The 16,818-nt window shown below is 40.7% G+C and overlaps 1 protein-coding gene across 1 annotated transcript in view; it reads right to left on the reverse strand.

The window, feature by feature from the left end:
- ZNF407 (zinc finger protein 407) overlaps positions 1-16,818 on the reverse strand; it is a 433,444-nt gene that overhangs the window by 124,464 nt on the left and 292,162 nt on the right. Inside the window, exon 8 of the mRNA XM_034996028.1 lies at positions 15,214-15,392. Within this exon, the coding sequence (XP_034851919.1) occupies positions 15,214-15,392 (179 nt within the window). The remainder of the gene's footprint in view (positions 1-15,213; positions 15,393-16,818) is intronic.

Here is a 16,818-nt window from a genome sequence, read left to right on the forward strand (position 1 = left end):
TGTAATTTATAATGATATATAATTATATTTATAATTACATAATATAATTTACAGAATATATATTATATATTCTCTTTATCCATTCATTTGTTGACGGGCATTTGGGCTGTTTCTTTTCGCTACTGTAAATGTTGCTATGAGTGTGATCTGCTTTCATTTCTTTTGTGCGTATACTCAGAAGTGGGAATGTTAGATCATTTGGTAGTTCTGTTTTTAATTTTTTTAGGAACCACCATACTGTTTCCATAGCAGCTATACTATCTTAAATTCCCAACAGTGCACAAAGGTTTCAAATTCTCTACACCCTTGCCAACACTATTTTATTTTGTTTTTTTGATACTAGATATTCTAGTGGGTGTGAGATAGTAAGAGTAAATTTTTAAAGTGACTTCTTAGCTAGTAAGAAAAATATGGTGAACTCCTGTAGGATTTTGACGGTTTTCTTTTTCACATTTAGGTCTTTCATCTATTTTGAATTTATTTTTGTGTATGGTTTAAGAAAGTGGTCCAGTTTCATTCTTTTGCAGAGAGCTGTCCATTTTTCCCAACATTGTTTGTTGAAGAGGCAGTCTTTTTTTTCCATTAGATATTCTATCCTGCTTTTATATTTTCCATATAGTTGAGGATCCACTTCTGGGTTCTCTATTCTGTTCCACTGATCTATGTGTCTGTTTTTATGCCAGTACCATACTGTCTTGATTACTGCAGCTTTGTCATATAACTTGAAGTCTGGAATTGTGATGCCTTCAGCTTAGCTTTGCCTTTTCAAGATGGCTTTGGCTATTTAGGGTCTTTTGTGGTTCCACATAAATTTTAGGATTGTTTGTTCTAGCTCTGTGAAAAATGCTGGTGGTATTTTGGTAGGGATTGCATTAAATGTGTAGATTGCCTTGGGAAGTATAGACATTTTAACAATATCTGTTCTTCCCATCCATAAGTATGGAATGTTTTTCCATTCTTTGTGTCATCTTCAATTTCTTTCATAAGTGTTCTATAGTTTTCAGAGTACTGATCCTTACCTCTTTGGTTAGGTTTATTCCTAGTATCTTATGGGTTTTGGTGCAATTATAAATGGAAAAGATGCAACCTCTTTGGCATTGGCCCTAGGAACTTCTTACTAGATATGACTCCAGAGGCAAGGGAAACAAAAGCAAAAATGAACTACTGGGACTTCATCAAGATAAAAAGCTTCTGCAGAGTGAAGGAAACAATCAACAAAACTAAAATGAAACCTTTGAAGGGGAATAGATATTTGCAAATGACATATCTGATAAATGGTTATTAGTTAAAATCTACAAAGAATTTATCAAACTCAACACCCCAAAACACAAATAATGCAGTTAAGAAATAGGCAGAAAACATGTACAGACATTTTTCCAAAGAAGACATACAGATGGCCAACAGACATGTGAAAAGATGCTCAACATCACTCATCATTGGGGAAATACAAATCAAAACTACAATGTGATATCACCTTACACCTGTCAGAATGGCTAAAATTAACACAGGAAACAACAAACATTGATGAGGATGCAGAGAAAGGAGAAACTTCCCACCCTGTTGGTGGAAATGCAAACTCGTGCAGCCGCTCTGGAAAACAGTATGGAGGTTCCTCAAAAATTAAAAATAGAACTACCCTATGGCCCAGCAAGTGCATAACTAGGTATTTACCCAAAGGATACAAAAATACTGATTCAAAGGGATACATGCACCCTAATGTTTACAGCAGCATTATCAACAATAGCCACATTGTGAAAAGAGCCCAAATGTCTATCAACTGAAGAATGGGTAAAGAAGATGTAGGGTACACACACACAAGGGAATATTACCCGGCCATCAAAAAGAATGAAATCTTGCCATTTGCAATGACGTGGATGGAGCTAGAGTATATTATACTAAGAGAAATAAGTCAGAGAAAGACAAATACCATATGATTCCACTTGTATACGGAATTTAAGAAACAAAACAGATGAACATAGGGGGAAAAAAGAGAGACAGGCAGATCATAAAATAGACTCTTAACTATAGAGTATAAGCTGTGGGGTGCTGGAGGGGAGGTGGGCGGGTGTGGGGGGCTAGATGGATGATGGGCATTAAAGAGGGCACTTGTGATGAGCACTGGGTATTGTATGTAAGGGATGAATCACTAATTCCTACACCTGAAACTAATATTACACTATATGTTAACAACTGGAATTTAAATAAAAACTTGAAACAAAAAAAGGAAAAAAAGATAAATCTGGTGAACACAGAATACTAAATTATTGAGTACTGCTTATTATGATGGTAAAACTAACCAGAAAAGAATCATATTGTAAGCAAAAAGTGAAAGGCTTTTCTTACTCAATAATATAAAGGATTAAGGAACAATAATTTCACTGGGTACTATATTCTGAATGTAAATATGTATATCTCACTTTATTTGTTCATAAGGTTTTTTTGAATGATTATAACAAACAGGCACAGTAATCTACCCTAAGTCATAAAGTCATTCAGGAGGAGGAAAAGACTGGGACACATCAGACAGACAGTCAAGGAATTGATGTTAGATCATAGAGAAATGAAGAGCAGGGGTATGTGAAATGAAGGGGAATATATATATTTATATATATTTATAAACATTATAAATATATTTATATATATCTAATTATGGGAATTTTAGGATAAAATTTAAGACACATGCATGCTTAATTTTAGAAACTGATATGGTGGTAGAGAGGAAAGAAATGGACTCAAAGAAATACTGTGAACTGATTTTCAACAAAAGCGAAAGGCATAGGGTTTTCAACAAATGTTGCTCAAAAAAAAAAAGACACTTATATGCAAAAAAAAAACCAAAACAAAACAAAACCCTCAACCTGTACCTAATGTTATCCAAAATTTGACTCAAAATAGATCATAGATATAAATATATGCAAAATAAATGCAAAAACATAAAGCTTCCAGAAGAAAATATGAGTTTATCTTTGTAACTTGGGTTAGGCAAACAGTTTTTAGATACCATATCAAAAGTACAAACCATACGGAAAACCATCACTAAACTGGACTTCATGAATACGGTAGTCCCCTATTATTCATGAGACACATGTTCCAAGAACCCTAGTGGATGCCCAAAACCACAGATAGTACCGAACACCATACATACTATTTTGTATTGCCATACCTACATGCATATATACCTATGATACATCTTAATTTGTAAACTGGGCACAGTAAGAGATTAACAACAAGTAATAATAAAATAGAATATACTGTTAATAAAAGTTATGTGAATGGGGTTTCTCTCTCTTTCAAAATATCTTATTGTACCATACTCACCCTTCTCTCCTTGAGATGATGTGAGATGATAAAATGCGCACATGATGAGTGATGGGGCATCATGAGGCAGTGCTAGGCTATGAATGACCTTCTGATGAGGCATCAGAAGGAGGATCTGCTTACAGATCAAGGCTGACTGTGGCTGACTGGAACCACGGGAAGCAAAACTATGGATATGGGGGGGCAGGGCTACTTCATTAAAAACGTTTTCGCTGGGGTGCCTGGGTGACTCAACTGGTTAAGCATCTGCCTTCGGCTCAGGTGAGGATCTGAGGGTCCTGGGATGGAGCCCTGAGTCAGGCTCCCTGCTCGGCGGGGAGCCTGCTTCTCTCTCCCTCTGCCTGCCACTCTGCCTACTTGTGCTATCTCTCTGTCAGATAAATAAATAAAATCTTTAAAAAAAAATGTTTTCTATTGTGAAAGACACTGTTAAGAGGAAAAAAAAGGCAAGTCACAACCTGAGAGAAAATATTTGAAAATCATCTATCTGATAAAGGCCTTGTATCAAAATCACATTAAAAACTCCTAGAACTCAGGGCGCCTGGGTGGCTCAGTCGGTTAAGCGACTGCTTTCAGCTCGGGTCATGATCCTGGAGTCCCGGGATCGAGTCCCGCATCGGGCTCCCTGCTCGGCAGGGAGTCTGCTTCTCCCTCTGACCCTCCTCCCTCTCATGCTCTCTGTCTCTCATTCTCTCTCTCAAATAAATAAATAAATCTTTAAAAAAAAAAAAAAAACTCCTAGAACTCAGTGCCCAACGAGAAAAGGGGCAAACTATTTCAAAAGACATTTCATCGAAGAAAATAAACAGATGGCAAACCAGCACTGACAATCAATATCAGTAGTGATCAAATACAAATTAAAACCACTAAAGACCACTAAACTCCTATTAGAATGACTTAGAAAACCCGACAATCCTAAGTGCTAGTGAGGATGCAGAGCGACTAGAATCTCATACACTGCTGGTAGAAACATCAGACGTATAGACTCTCTGGCAAACAGACTGACAGTTGTCTTTACAAGTTAAATATATACATACTGTATTGTCCAGGCATCTCATTTCCAGGTATTTACCTAAGATCGATGAAACCTTACACTCACGCAGAAACCTATATGTGAATGTTAACAGCAGCTGTTTATTTAATTACCAAGAGAGTAAACAACCTGGATGACAGATGTCCTTGTGGTCCTGATCTGCATTTCCCTGACAATGATGTTGAACATCTTTTCATGTGTTTACTGGCCATTTATGTATCCTCTTTGGAAAATGGCCATTCAGATCCTTTGCCTGTTTTTAAATTAGGTTATTTGCCTTGATACTGATGAGTTCAAGAGTTCTTTATATATTCTAGATAGAAGCCCCTTATCAGATAGATATGCCTCATTTTTTTTCAATTTTATAGGTTTTCCTTTCATCTTCTTGATGATGTCATTTGAGCCACAAAAGTTTTTAATTTTGATAAAGTCCAATTTATTTTCTTTCTTTTATTGCCTGTTCTTTCGGTGTCATATCCAAAAACCTATTGCCTAATCGAAGGTCACAAAGATCTGTTAGTATCTTTTCTTCTAGGGGTGTTATAGTTTTAGTTCTCGTATTTAGGTCTAAGATAATTTATGTTTGTTTGTTTGTTTGTTTGTTTGTTTTAAAGATTTTATTTATTTATTTGACAGAGAGAGACACAGTGAGAGAGGGAACATAAGCAGGGGAAGTGGGAGAGGGAGAAGTAGGCTCCCCGCAGAGCAGGGAGCCTGATGTGGGGCTTGATTCCAGGACCCTGGGACCATGACCTGAGCTGAAGGCAGACGCTTAAGGACTGAGCCACCCAGGTGCCCCAATAATTTATGTTTTAGATGGATTGATAAACTGTGTATTTATGGAAAAGCAGGGGTTAGCATGCACGCATACATTTCCTACTTCTGTCTGCTGAGAAAGCCCACAAGCCAAGGGTGCACAGAAGCAATGAGTATACACAGTGTGCATATCTTGGTTTCTAAACACCCTTCTCCAGTAAAAGAAACCAAAGATGCTTAAAGAAGACAGTGATTTCAGGATCAGGGCAGGCAAACCACCAGATAGAGGAGCCTGGAGGACACTGTGGTGCTAGAAAGTAAAGAGATGGTCATAAAAGGATGGGGGCACCCCAAAGGACACGGAAGCTTGTCAGAAGGAGCTCACAATGGCCAACGCTGGAGCAATTTGACTAAGAAATAAAAATGATATTGAATTGTAAACCACAGAGTACAATAAACCCATAATGGTAAAAATAAATTGAATAAAAAAATAATTGGGAGTGAAGGGGCAGATATTCCTTAAAGAAGAATTCTAATTAAATACAGAAGGAACAGGGGAAGAGAGTATTACTGCTAAAACTCCATAGATCCTATTGTAGGCAAGATCCACTAATGAATGTCAAAATTAGTGGGCAAATGCTTGAGAAGAAACAGGCTATTTGCATAATCTGGAAGTATCTCCCCACAGATGTGTATTAATTAAAAAGGAGAAAATAGTAGGTCTGTAGTGGAGAAATATGAAGATACCACCTCACTCAACGGGTCCAGTTTACATTGTCTGCCATAACATACCCTGACGTGTTGCTCGTCTCTCTGGGAGATGCTTAAAGAACCTTAACTGAATCATGAGTAAACGTGAGACTACTGGAAAACAAGGAACATTCTACAGAATAACTGATCCCTATTCGTTAGAAGCATCAAGGTTGTGAGAGACAAGGAAAGACTGAAGAGACACAAGAACCAGAGGGCACGTCAGTCCCTGAGCTGAGCCCTGAAAAAAGAAAAACGACAGGAAGGAGACCTGGTGAGATGTGAAGGAAGGATGTGGCTTAGCAGATGGTCTTTGGTTTCGGTAATCCTGTCACAGTTATATCTGACACTCACATTCAGGGAAGCTGGGCAAAGGATATTTGGGAACTCTGCACTATTTTTGCAACTTTTCTGTAAGCTTAAAATTATTTCAAAATAAAAACTCAAAACAAGGAAAACCTGCTAGATGGTATCTTTGCTCAATAAAAACAGAAATAAATACATTTGCAAATGATTGATAATATACATTTTATATCTTCTGAACTAAATTTCAATACTAATTAAATAGTATTCCTAAACTTCCCTCATAATTTGAAGAACCTGTTCCATTCTTCTTCCATAAAGGGTTTCAAAGGAAACAGTAACTGTTTTGCCCTATCAGCAGTGAGACCTGCCAAGGCCTACCATGTTTCTCTCATATCATATTAGTCAGGGTCAAGATATGAATGTGAGGGTGTGTAAATTTTTAAAATATATAAATTATATTGAATTAAACAGTTGATAAAAGGTCTATATAAAAATAAAAGCCACGTCGGGCGCCTGGGTGGCTCAGTTGGTTAAGCGACTGCCTTCGGCTCAGGTCATGATCCTGGAGTCCCGGGATCGAGTCCCGCATCGGGCTCCCTGCTCGGCAGGGAGTCTGCTTCTCCCTCTGCCCTCTTCCCTCTCGTGCTCTCTGTCTCTCATTCTCTCGCTCGCAAATAAATAAAATCTTAAAATAAATAAATAAATAAATAAAAGCCACATCAATTACCTGATAAAATCATACTGCACACACTATAACTTTCCACAATTTTTTCCCCTTAAAATTTTGATAAATGAAGTTGTCAGGGGGGATAAGATCACAATTTTGTTTTCTTTTTTTTTCTCTTTAACTATTTTAACTTTCAGAATTCAGTTCATGAACGCTGTGAATGTTAGCCTAGATAAGATCATAATTTTGCTTGGCGATGAGGTAAGCGTACTGCCATGTGCCTGGATAACCTCGTGGCAGCAAGGAAAGAAGCCGCAAAGGAAGTTTTAATGTGGCTCTGAATTACACAGGCTAATTATACTTAGCTAGGCCTCCCAAGAAAGAAGAGGATGGAGTTTTTTTCTGGAAGAAAAAAAATTAAACCTCACTTTAAAACTTCTAAGATCATACAGCTAGGGAATGAGCCTGAGTGCTCTGAGGGCCGGAGATCCATCAAAAATGATTAATTGAATGGATTTACATGAATTTCAGATGATCTTCAGTCAACTGTATGAGGTGTTACTATCAAAAGCTATATTTTAATTGTGGATTCTGATTTTATTTTAAATGTCGTGACTGCCATTAAGGATTTTATAGGACATTGAAATATACACTAGAAAGGATGTTATTTTCAGCATCATATTCATTTATAAAAACATTTTAAAAAATATAAAGTATACTAAATAACAAAGAATAGAAATTATTCAATAAATAAAGTGATGTTTCTACTCTGAAGAAAAGCTGTATGAAGACCTTCTCTAGCCCTGGCTTCAGCTACACGCTCGGACTGTCATGCTGATATATGGATACCCACTAACACATATATGGTTATAAGATTCATTACTCTTAGGAGCAAATTCAAATAAATGCAAAGAAATCACTTCAGTCTTTTCCTTCTAACTTCCTACCGTTAAAAGGGCAATAACGAAGCCCGCTATCTTCCTCTTTTAAAGAAAATCTCTGCATTATTTAAACTAATGTTCAACAGAAAGGCTAAGCAGGGTTACGCGCCTTGAGGTAGAGGACACAGACGCAGAGTGGCTGAGTGACTTGCTTAAAGTCGCACATCTCCACAGCCATGGAGTCAGGACACTAAGACCCAGTTCACCCGCCTGACACCCACGCCATCCGCCAGGCTCTGTACTAGGTGGCAGAAGTACAACGTGAAAACATTTACCCTGGTGGCTCTTTTTATTTAGTATACGTTACTTCCTAGCTCATGTTTTCAGATGATCTGAAGTCTTAAAACTCCAAAATGTTAGGGCTTCATGATAACAATTTCATTAACCCACAGAGGCTGATTCTGTTTTTAGCTCCTGTGCATGCAGCATGACGTAACCGGGAAACTCCTGGACGGCAAACGGGCGTGGATTGCAGCGGGCTGCCCTGCAGTGACATGGCCTCGGTGGGCAAGTCAGCCTTTTGAAGACGCATTTTTTTAAAGAAGCATTAAGTTGGGAGTAACACCTACCAACGAGCTTTGTCTTGAAGGAATGGCCTGGTGACAAGTTTGGCACAGACACTCTTGCTACCCTTCCTCTTTGTTTCTCTGTAACTGAGGTCACAATGCAACTGGGTAGAGTAACAGCACCGACCACCTAAAGCAGGAAGCTGTGCCACACACACCGCACTCCCCAACAAGCAGGACTGCCCGATGGCAGGAGGGCCGTGGGAAGCAGGTGGCAGAAGCGTGGACCACACAGATGGAAAGAAGCATGTATGTCCTTAGCCCTGCTCCACGGTGATAAGCAGGAAAAAGACATTTTTGGACATACCAAAGAGAAGTTAGAACATTTCTCCCTAAGCAGATTGAATTAAAAATATTTTAAAATGTATACTTAGAAGGTTTTGAAAAAACATATTTCAGTATATTATTTAATAAAAGAGAAACAGGGATGAGTCGAGAGGATCTGCTTCTCAGTAATGCTGCATTTACTGATAAGCATCCAGCAAATGAACTGGTCCTGGATTGCAAGTCTATGACCAGAAAAAGCTGGTCGATGAGAACCCCTGCTTTGGCATTATTCCCCCACTGGCTATACAGTACATGGGGTAGTTAGTCCTAAACCTAGGAAATCCAACAGGACTGAGAGAGGGAGAAAGAGCAAAGAGAAAAGCCAGTCACTCGAACCTGCCACGCCGGGATGGACACGGAGCACGGTGCCGGACAGAAGGCACCAGAGTATGCAGAGAGGAGTTAGATGGGAACAAAGACATTCAGTAGCAGTTAAGACAAACAGTAAATTAACCCATGGGTGATGTCTGAGGGTAAAGAATCGAATTGTTGAACTGTTAATTATTTTAGGAAGTCTTTTGTCGGTGGTGAAATACCAGGAGCCTGGAAAACAAGGAATCCAGTCTGAAGGTTACAAAGAGAGAGAGTAGAGGTTGAAAATTATAGAGCTGCTAGTCTAACATCTATATTAGGAAATAAATTTGAGATGATACTTATGGATGAGCTTAATGATACATTTGGAGAAGTACAATTTAATAGGAGTGAGTCAGCATGGATTTACCAAAGGCAATCATGTCAGAAAAAATTTCGTTCCTTTTTAGGTTGAAGTGATAATTGGTTTATGTAAGGAGAACCAATGAGACACTGTCAGGATTTTCTGAGATTTTGGGACCTCTTCATAAAATGAATTATTGTACAAAATGTCATGACATGTGTCAGAGCACCAACTAACAAAAGGGGCTGAAAGTAACGGGGTTAAAAATAGAAGGCCCCACAATCTGGGGAAAACTACATTCTACAGGGCTCTGTAGATCAGAGCGCTAATGTTTTTAATTAATGATGAAGAAAATCTTTTATATGAGGAAATTTGAATATTCTGCTGAATGAGAGGGAATGGTTAAGATACAAAAGGGTACAGCTGTTTTATCTTAACTGTGATAGATGAAGCAAAGGGGCTCCACGGTGGAATATGGAATTCAATCTGCCTGAATATGCAGCGATGTGCTTGCAGAGAATTAAGGAATCAGTTAAGTGTAGTTACAGTTTAAATGGTACTGGATTAGATAGCACTGGAAAGAAAATGGATGCAGAGTTTTGGTAAGAATCAAACTTTCACATTCTTACTCTTATACCTGGGTAAGAGGAAAACGCTATGGAGTGCAATTAAATAATACATGTTTTAAAGAATTAGAAAAATGATTATCTTATGGAACAATACAAAAATCCCACTTTGTGAAGAGACTATATCACACCGTACAGGTAACCTAATGTGCATTTTTAAATGTTTAAGTCTTAATATATAAGAACTGACGAAAATCATATCAATTTAAATATGGTTTTTTTTAAACTCTACCACAGTAGAAAATGAAGGAATTAGAGAAAATATCATGTCATCACTTAATGCTTAATTTCTCCTAAACAGAGAACATCACTTGATCATCACCTTTAGAAAACACAGACACATTTCCAACACTGCAGTCCCAGCTTCTCAGAGGAAAGGCAAAGGAACTAAATGGACGTCACAGTCACGGCACAGGGAGTGGCCCGGCCGCCCGGTCCCGCGTGGGCACGCACCAGCAGCAGCCAGCGCCACGTCAGAAGCAAGCATGCTCTCTGACCTGGTGTGGACCTGGAATTCACGAAGGAAAACCATCTCCGTTTCCTTCTTTGGCACAATCACGAGAACCATACATGCTCCCCTCAACCTTCTCCGCAGCCTTCTTGGTCTTCATCCTCCCCTCTTTCAGGTGCTGTTCGTAACCAACCCCCAAGACTGACTGAAGGTCACTGGTATTGCAAACACGGAGTGTATTTCATTCCCGCTCAGGGTGCAGCGAATGAACGCCAAGCTAATTCTTCGGTAACAGAGATGGCAGACAAGCAACTGCTAATATAAAGGTCAAATAAAGATCATTCGTGGGGTGAAATGGATTTCACTAAATAGAAAAAAAATTATAATGTACAATGACAGAATTCTGGCAACTTTTAATTTGATGTCAATTTTGTGGGGATTAATAGGATTATAAAATTTCATCATATTGGATCTAGAGTGGACCTAAATGAATCTCTCTAGACATACAGGAAGCAAATAAATAATGTTTTTTTTTAAAAAAAGCATGTATAGAAAAGCTTTAGTTCATCCAACTCTATGACTGATATTTATCTATAGTTTCTTTTTTGTGGTTGGTTCATCCTCACTACTGCAGAGCATCCCCCTCGGTGAACACATAGCCTTTCATACAATCTCCTTGATGGACATTTGGGTAGTTTCAGTTTTTGACCACGATGAAAGTATCGATATATTTATATAAAGTATAAATACAAAGTAAAAGACTATTTCATGTAAAAGATTGAAATTGTCACAGATTAAAAAAACAAATGCAGCTTATAAAGAAGCTGATGAAGCTACACCAATATGAAACACGGAATGATGGCAAGAAGCCTTACTACAGACAAAAAGGAACATTTCATAACTATAAGGATAGATGGGTATGTATATAAAATAATCTTAAAGTTCAGAGTAGCCAGGGATAGATCTTTAAAATATGTAAAGCCAAAAGTAAGAGAATTAAAAAAACCAAAAAAAAAAAAAACAAATCCACAATCATAGTGGGCAACTTTACTACACTCCTCTTCACAGCTGATAGAGGTAGATAAAAAACATGTAAGAATATAGACAATCTGAACAGCACAGTGAAAAAAAAAACTCCGTGTAAGTGATATGTACGGAACACAGAATACACACCAAACAGCACCATTATTTACGTTCCTTTCTAGTATATCTGAAACATTTACCAAAACTAACCAAATGCTGGTCATGAAGAAAGCATAAACAAATTTCAAAGGACTGAAATAATTCAGTATCATGTCCTATAAGCACAGTAGACAGAAGCTAGAAATCATTTTATATTACCATTTCAATAGTTAACAAAAAGGTAACTAGAAAAATCCCCGAATGCCTGGAAATCAACAAATACATTTCTAAATAATCAACTTTCATTTTAAAAATAACCACTTTTATCTGTTTTTCCAACAAAGCTATAACAAAAATTAGAGCTCACATAGAACCTTTAATTCTCTGGAGTATGAAATGAGAAATGATACCAAAATCATTCTTTTAGTTCCCGGAAATCACTGAGAGGCAAGACCATGAATTACCCACAGAAGTGATGGAGACGGAGAACAATGGGCAACCATGGATGCTCCGTATGGCCACGAGTAACTGTGCACAGAGCACATTACCTGGTACTGATGGTGGACAACACTGTCCTAACAGCCCTTACTGTCCCCACCGTGCAGAGGGGACACGAGACCCACAGAGTTAAAACAACAGTTCCGGAGTCATTCAACAAGGCAATGGGGCTGACATTCAAATCTATCCTACCCTGAAGGCCACGCCTACATGCCTACAGAAGCACAGAATGCTCCTGACTGCGCGCACGAGGATGGGAAGCTCTGAGCTGCACAGAGGTCTGCGACCTTCACAGTGTGGAGCACCAGGATGTGACCTGGTCTCTGGGGAACTCTGGCTCAAGTACATTACCTCCATGACTGCAGGTACATCTTCACGTACCCAACCTGGGGAAGCACACAATCACAGCAAAACCTCTATCTGCGGAGCTGTTTTCCAACAAAAAACAAGATACCTTGCTTTAACATATAAATTTCCAGAAATCATCTCAATTAAAATTGAAAATATCCCGAATGGCACTTTTCTGTGGCTGCTGGTTAATGTGTCCCTTCTAGTGGTCTTTTGCATGTTTGATATACATGGTAGAGCCACATGAGGACTGGAGTGATTTAGTTTGTCTGTTCTGGGGTAGTTTTGAACTCAACCTTTTATTAAAAGAACTGCAAAATGTGCTTCATTGAATGCTGGGCTATAAGATGCTCAGCACACGAGCAGTGCGGACACCACAGAACACAGCTGATGGCGCCTTTCTGGGCCAGGAGCCACTCTTGCAGAACCTGGATGCTGCTGCAGGCCCGCCCCAGTCCCTACTGCCCGGCATGGGTTCATCAACTGTGCCCTCATTCCACCACCAAACAATACGGAATGAAGAACAGCAACAGCTTGATCCAGTATCTTACTGTATATTGAGGAAGGCTCCTTTCCCATAGCCCCAAATGTACTGCAGATGATTTACAATTACACATTTAAAAAGCCAGTCATAGCCTAAAAAATGTTACCCTTTTAAAGTTTTCTCTTAACTGAGCTAAGTTTACCAAAGCAAAAATATTACCAAAGAGCACCACTGCCATGCCCGGGGAGAAGCTGACACCGCCATCCCATGTGTACCACCTGGGTTTGGTGTGTGAGGAATGCTAGCTACAGAGACTTCCGCAGAAAATAGTTTCAAACAGAATGATAAACATAAACCGAAAACCAGGACTCTATGCACATGAGCATTACACATATACACAAAGAAACTAGAATAATTTTTCTTAAAACTTGTTTTATACTAATACTATCCCAAAACATCTCTCCAGGGCCACTCAGCATCGCTAGTGCAGACGGTATGAGCCAAGCGGTCTGTCCTTCTGTGCAGAGCGACAAAAGGAATGTGTGTCTATGCTCTGCGATTAGTTTCCTCCTCCTTCCCTCGGCGTTCATCTCAAAGTTACAAATCCTTTATTTTAGGGAAATAACCCATCTGTAATATCCAGTTGGTGCAACGGACAGGCAGAAGACACCGACACAGAAGGCACCTTAAGAAGGAGGTGCAGCAGGACTCTCTGGAAAACGGCACTTTCCTGATGACCCAGCATCAATTTAGATCATTTTGCTTGGCGGCTACTTGAAGTGCCTCCTTCCACAGGCAGTATGGCCTCTGTATGGTCACGATTCATCTTAAGGAATAATCCATAGGAACTGACGGCCAGAAGATATCTCAATTTGACTTTACCTGTTCTTGCGCCTAAAGCTATAAACTGTCCAATTCAAAGCATTTCGGTAACAACCTCACCAACACATAAGGAATACCGACCTGTGTTTTTGTTTTTCAAAAACAGCCCTGGATACAACACAGATGACAAGTACAGACATTCCACCATTGCTTAAAAAGCCAGTCATATGAGCATAAACAGAAATTTGAAAGGACACATCAGCATAAACCAAGTAATAACCTTATATGCAGACATTGTCAAATGTATTAATAACTAATAGTTAATATCTTTCTAAATCAAATCATTCACTAAGTTCCGTTTCTTTTAATGTAAATGTTATCTGAGCAAACATTACTTACGCATTTTGCAATGGGTAGGGTTTCCCATAACATTTGCATTTTGGGTGGGGGTTCCCATGACTTTCAAACACTGTGGGCACACGTCCAGCATCACCACCATGACCCCCAGCCCTTCTGCATCGCTCCTGCTAGGCAGGCATAAAAAGTATTGCGCTTGGCCATTGGCTTTTTCACTGCTCACAAGGACCCCTCAAACAGATACTGCCATGTAGATTTACAGAGGAGGAACCTGAGGTGTGACGAGGTTGGCTTGCCTGAGGTCACAGGGCCAGTACCCAAAGAAGGAGGGTTTTCATGTGGCTCTAACTGATCCCAAAGCATCTGCATTCCCTGTATCAATTGGCATTACTGAAGTATAGTACCGCTTGGCCTACGTTCTGGAACTTTCTCTAAATCTCCCTCAGGATAAGCACTTCCTCCAACATGCCCTCACGCTCGTCACCGACCCCACCCCACTGCTGCACAGTAAGAATTCAACATCGAGGAAGGCGTGCTTGCTAATGAAACAACATGCTGGGCTATGCACAGGGAGAGGCTTGCTGAACCCTGTCGTTGTCCGCACCTCTGGGGCTTCCAGAGCGCGAGGTCTGACTTCCGACCCGAGGAGGCGAGGCTATTTGAGCGGCCATCCTCTGCTGTCAGCACCGTGCCCCTCACACTGCGGACAAGTCCCCCCTAATCTCTGGGACACGAGTGACATCACGGTTCGCTGTCCGAGCTGCTCAACTCACCCTCCCGGGGCACACGCTCTCCCTTCCCAGGCACTCATCCCAAGACAATGATGCACAGGGACAGGGCGTAACATTTTAAAGCACAAACGTTTTTTGAAAAAAATTTAAAAAGGTCACCAATTAGTCAAAACGTGGAGTTCAAACTGCTATCGTTTCAGTCAACCGAGCGTGGACTATTTGCTATTACTAACTTTATCATCCTGGGGGGATTATTTTGTCATAGTTGCTCTTGATGACACACGACAGAAAAGACCTGTTTTCACAGCCGAGTGGGATAAGCCCGGAATGTGCTTTTTTAGAAGTCTGGAAGCAGATGCTCTCACGTGTGTCAAAGTCAGTGACAGTAACGGACAACTAGCACCCCGACGCTCGGGTGAATAAACTACACCTTTGGGAACAGTGTTAGCCCTTACCAGCATGCAAGTAAGCCAGGTCAGGGTTCTCGATGTCGGGATGCTGCTCCTTCAGGTGGTTGCGGAACTCCACAGGCACGTTGGTTCCGTAGTCACACTTGGGGCAGTTGTACATCTTGACTCCTTCATGTTTGCCCGTGTGTAAAATGTGCTTGCGGATGTTTTCAGCACAGTTTGACCTACCGGGTAAGAAAGAGAAGTCAATCAAACAGGCCGAGTCGGCGCCGTGAGACCACAGACGACGCTAGCAGCCACAGCGATGGAGGCCTTCCTGTGCGTCAGCCCCAGTCGAGGGCCATGCGAGTACAGTGATTCCCACTTGGGTAACACAGCAGTCCCACGACGCTGGTAGTTTCTGCGAACCCTGGTGCTAATTTTTAGGTTGATCTTTTACCTCAGTGATCCAATTCTATGTGGAACCCGAAGCTCAAAATCCCAGGTTCGACGATTTTACTATCAGATTATCCTGGTGCCACTTGAGGGCACCGAAGGAGTCTCCTTAACCCTAAGAACACACCTGTCACCAGGGAGGAGTGGTGCGGAGGGAAGCACTGTGGCCTCACCGAGTTTAGAACACTGAGGCGACAGAGCAGCTCTGGCTGTTACGTTCTGTCCAGTGAGCTCTAGAACAGTCTGGAGATAGAAAAGCAGCAGTGTGCTGAGTGCCGGTGAGCTTTCCACGTTGGCGCAGGTTTCTAAGCATGAGGGACTGAAAGACAGAATGGAGGCCCCGTATTCTGTATGCCAAACAGCCCTGAAAACAGGCGTAGGCTCCTCTCCGCACTGTTCTCCTACCAACTCGGAAAGGCAAGGCCTGAAATGCCCGGATAAGAGGGAACAGGGCTCTGCTCTTGAAGCAAGTTCTTCCATCGGCTCCTTCAGCCCTCTGTGAGTCTCTGCATCAGACACTGCACACCCAGACCCTTTCTGAGCACATACACAGCTGCTTTCTTTTGTCTTTGTTAGAACAGTACTAAAGAGGGCACCGCAAATGCAAGCAGGTTGGCTGGGGAGAGGGGATGCACTGAACTAGAAACAAAAAATCAGGCTGGCCTCAAATTTCCCACAGAGCACAATTAAATGCCAAAAGAAAAACCAAGCAATAGGATCATCGCATTTCTGGAGGGTACTGCCGAAGAACAAAGTTTCTGCAGGATGTTGTTTGAAGTGAAGGTTCTGTGACCAATAAAGTAAGAAAATGGTAGTTAGCAAACGCATCTCACAATGCACACCAGACGATGAAAGGTCCTACCCGGAAGCTTCCCGAGGCTCTGTGCTGCCCCAACACTTCTAAGTAGGATTGCATTTGTGTGTAGTATTCAACTGCGATGCTGACTTTGCAGGATGCGCTCCAAGAACATTGGTGATGAACGCAGAAACGGTTATAACGCAACAATTTTATAGTAGCTACACTATCACACAAAGGAAAGGCAACAAAGGACATTAGAAATCTAGAGACCCAGTGAACACGTCATCTCTTCACTCATGAAGAGAGAACGGAGGAGTATCAGGAAAGCACGGCGGAGCTCACAACAGCGGCTCTAGGAACAGCACTCCGCAGATGCAGAGCTGTGGACAGGGCGACCTTTCCTACAGGCATCCAGA

This window comes from Mirounga leonina, unplaced genomic scaffold (assembly GCF_011800145.1).
Source record: "Mirounga leonina isolate KUSES-001 unplaced genomic scaffold, KU_Mleo_1.0 Mir_93, whole genome shotgun sequence".
Classification (NCBI taxonomy): domain Eukaryota; kingdom Metazoa; phylum Chordata; class Mammalia; order Carnivora; family Phocidae; genus Mirounga; species Mirounga leonina.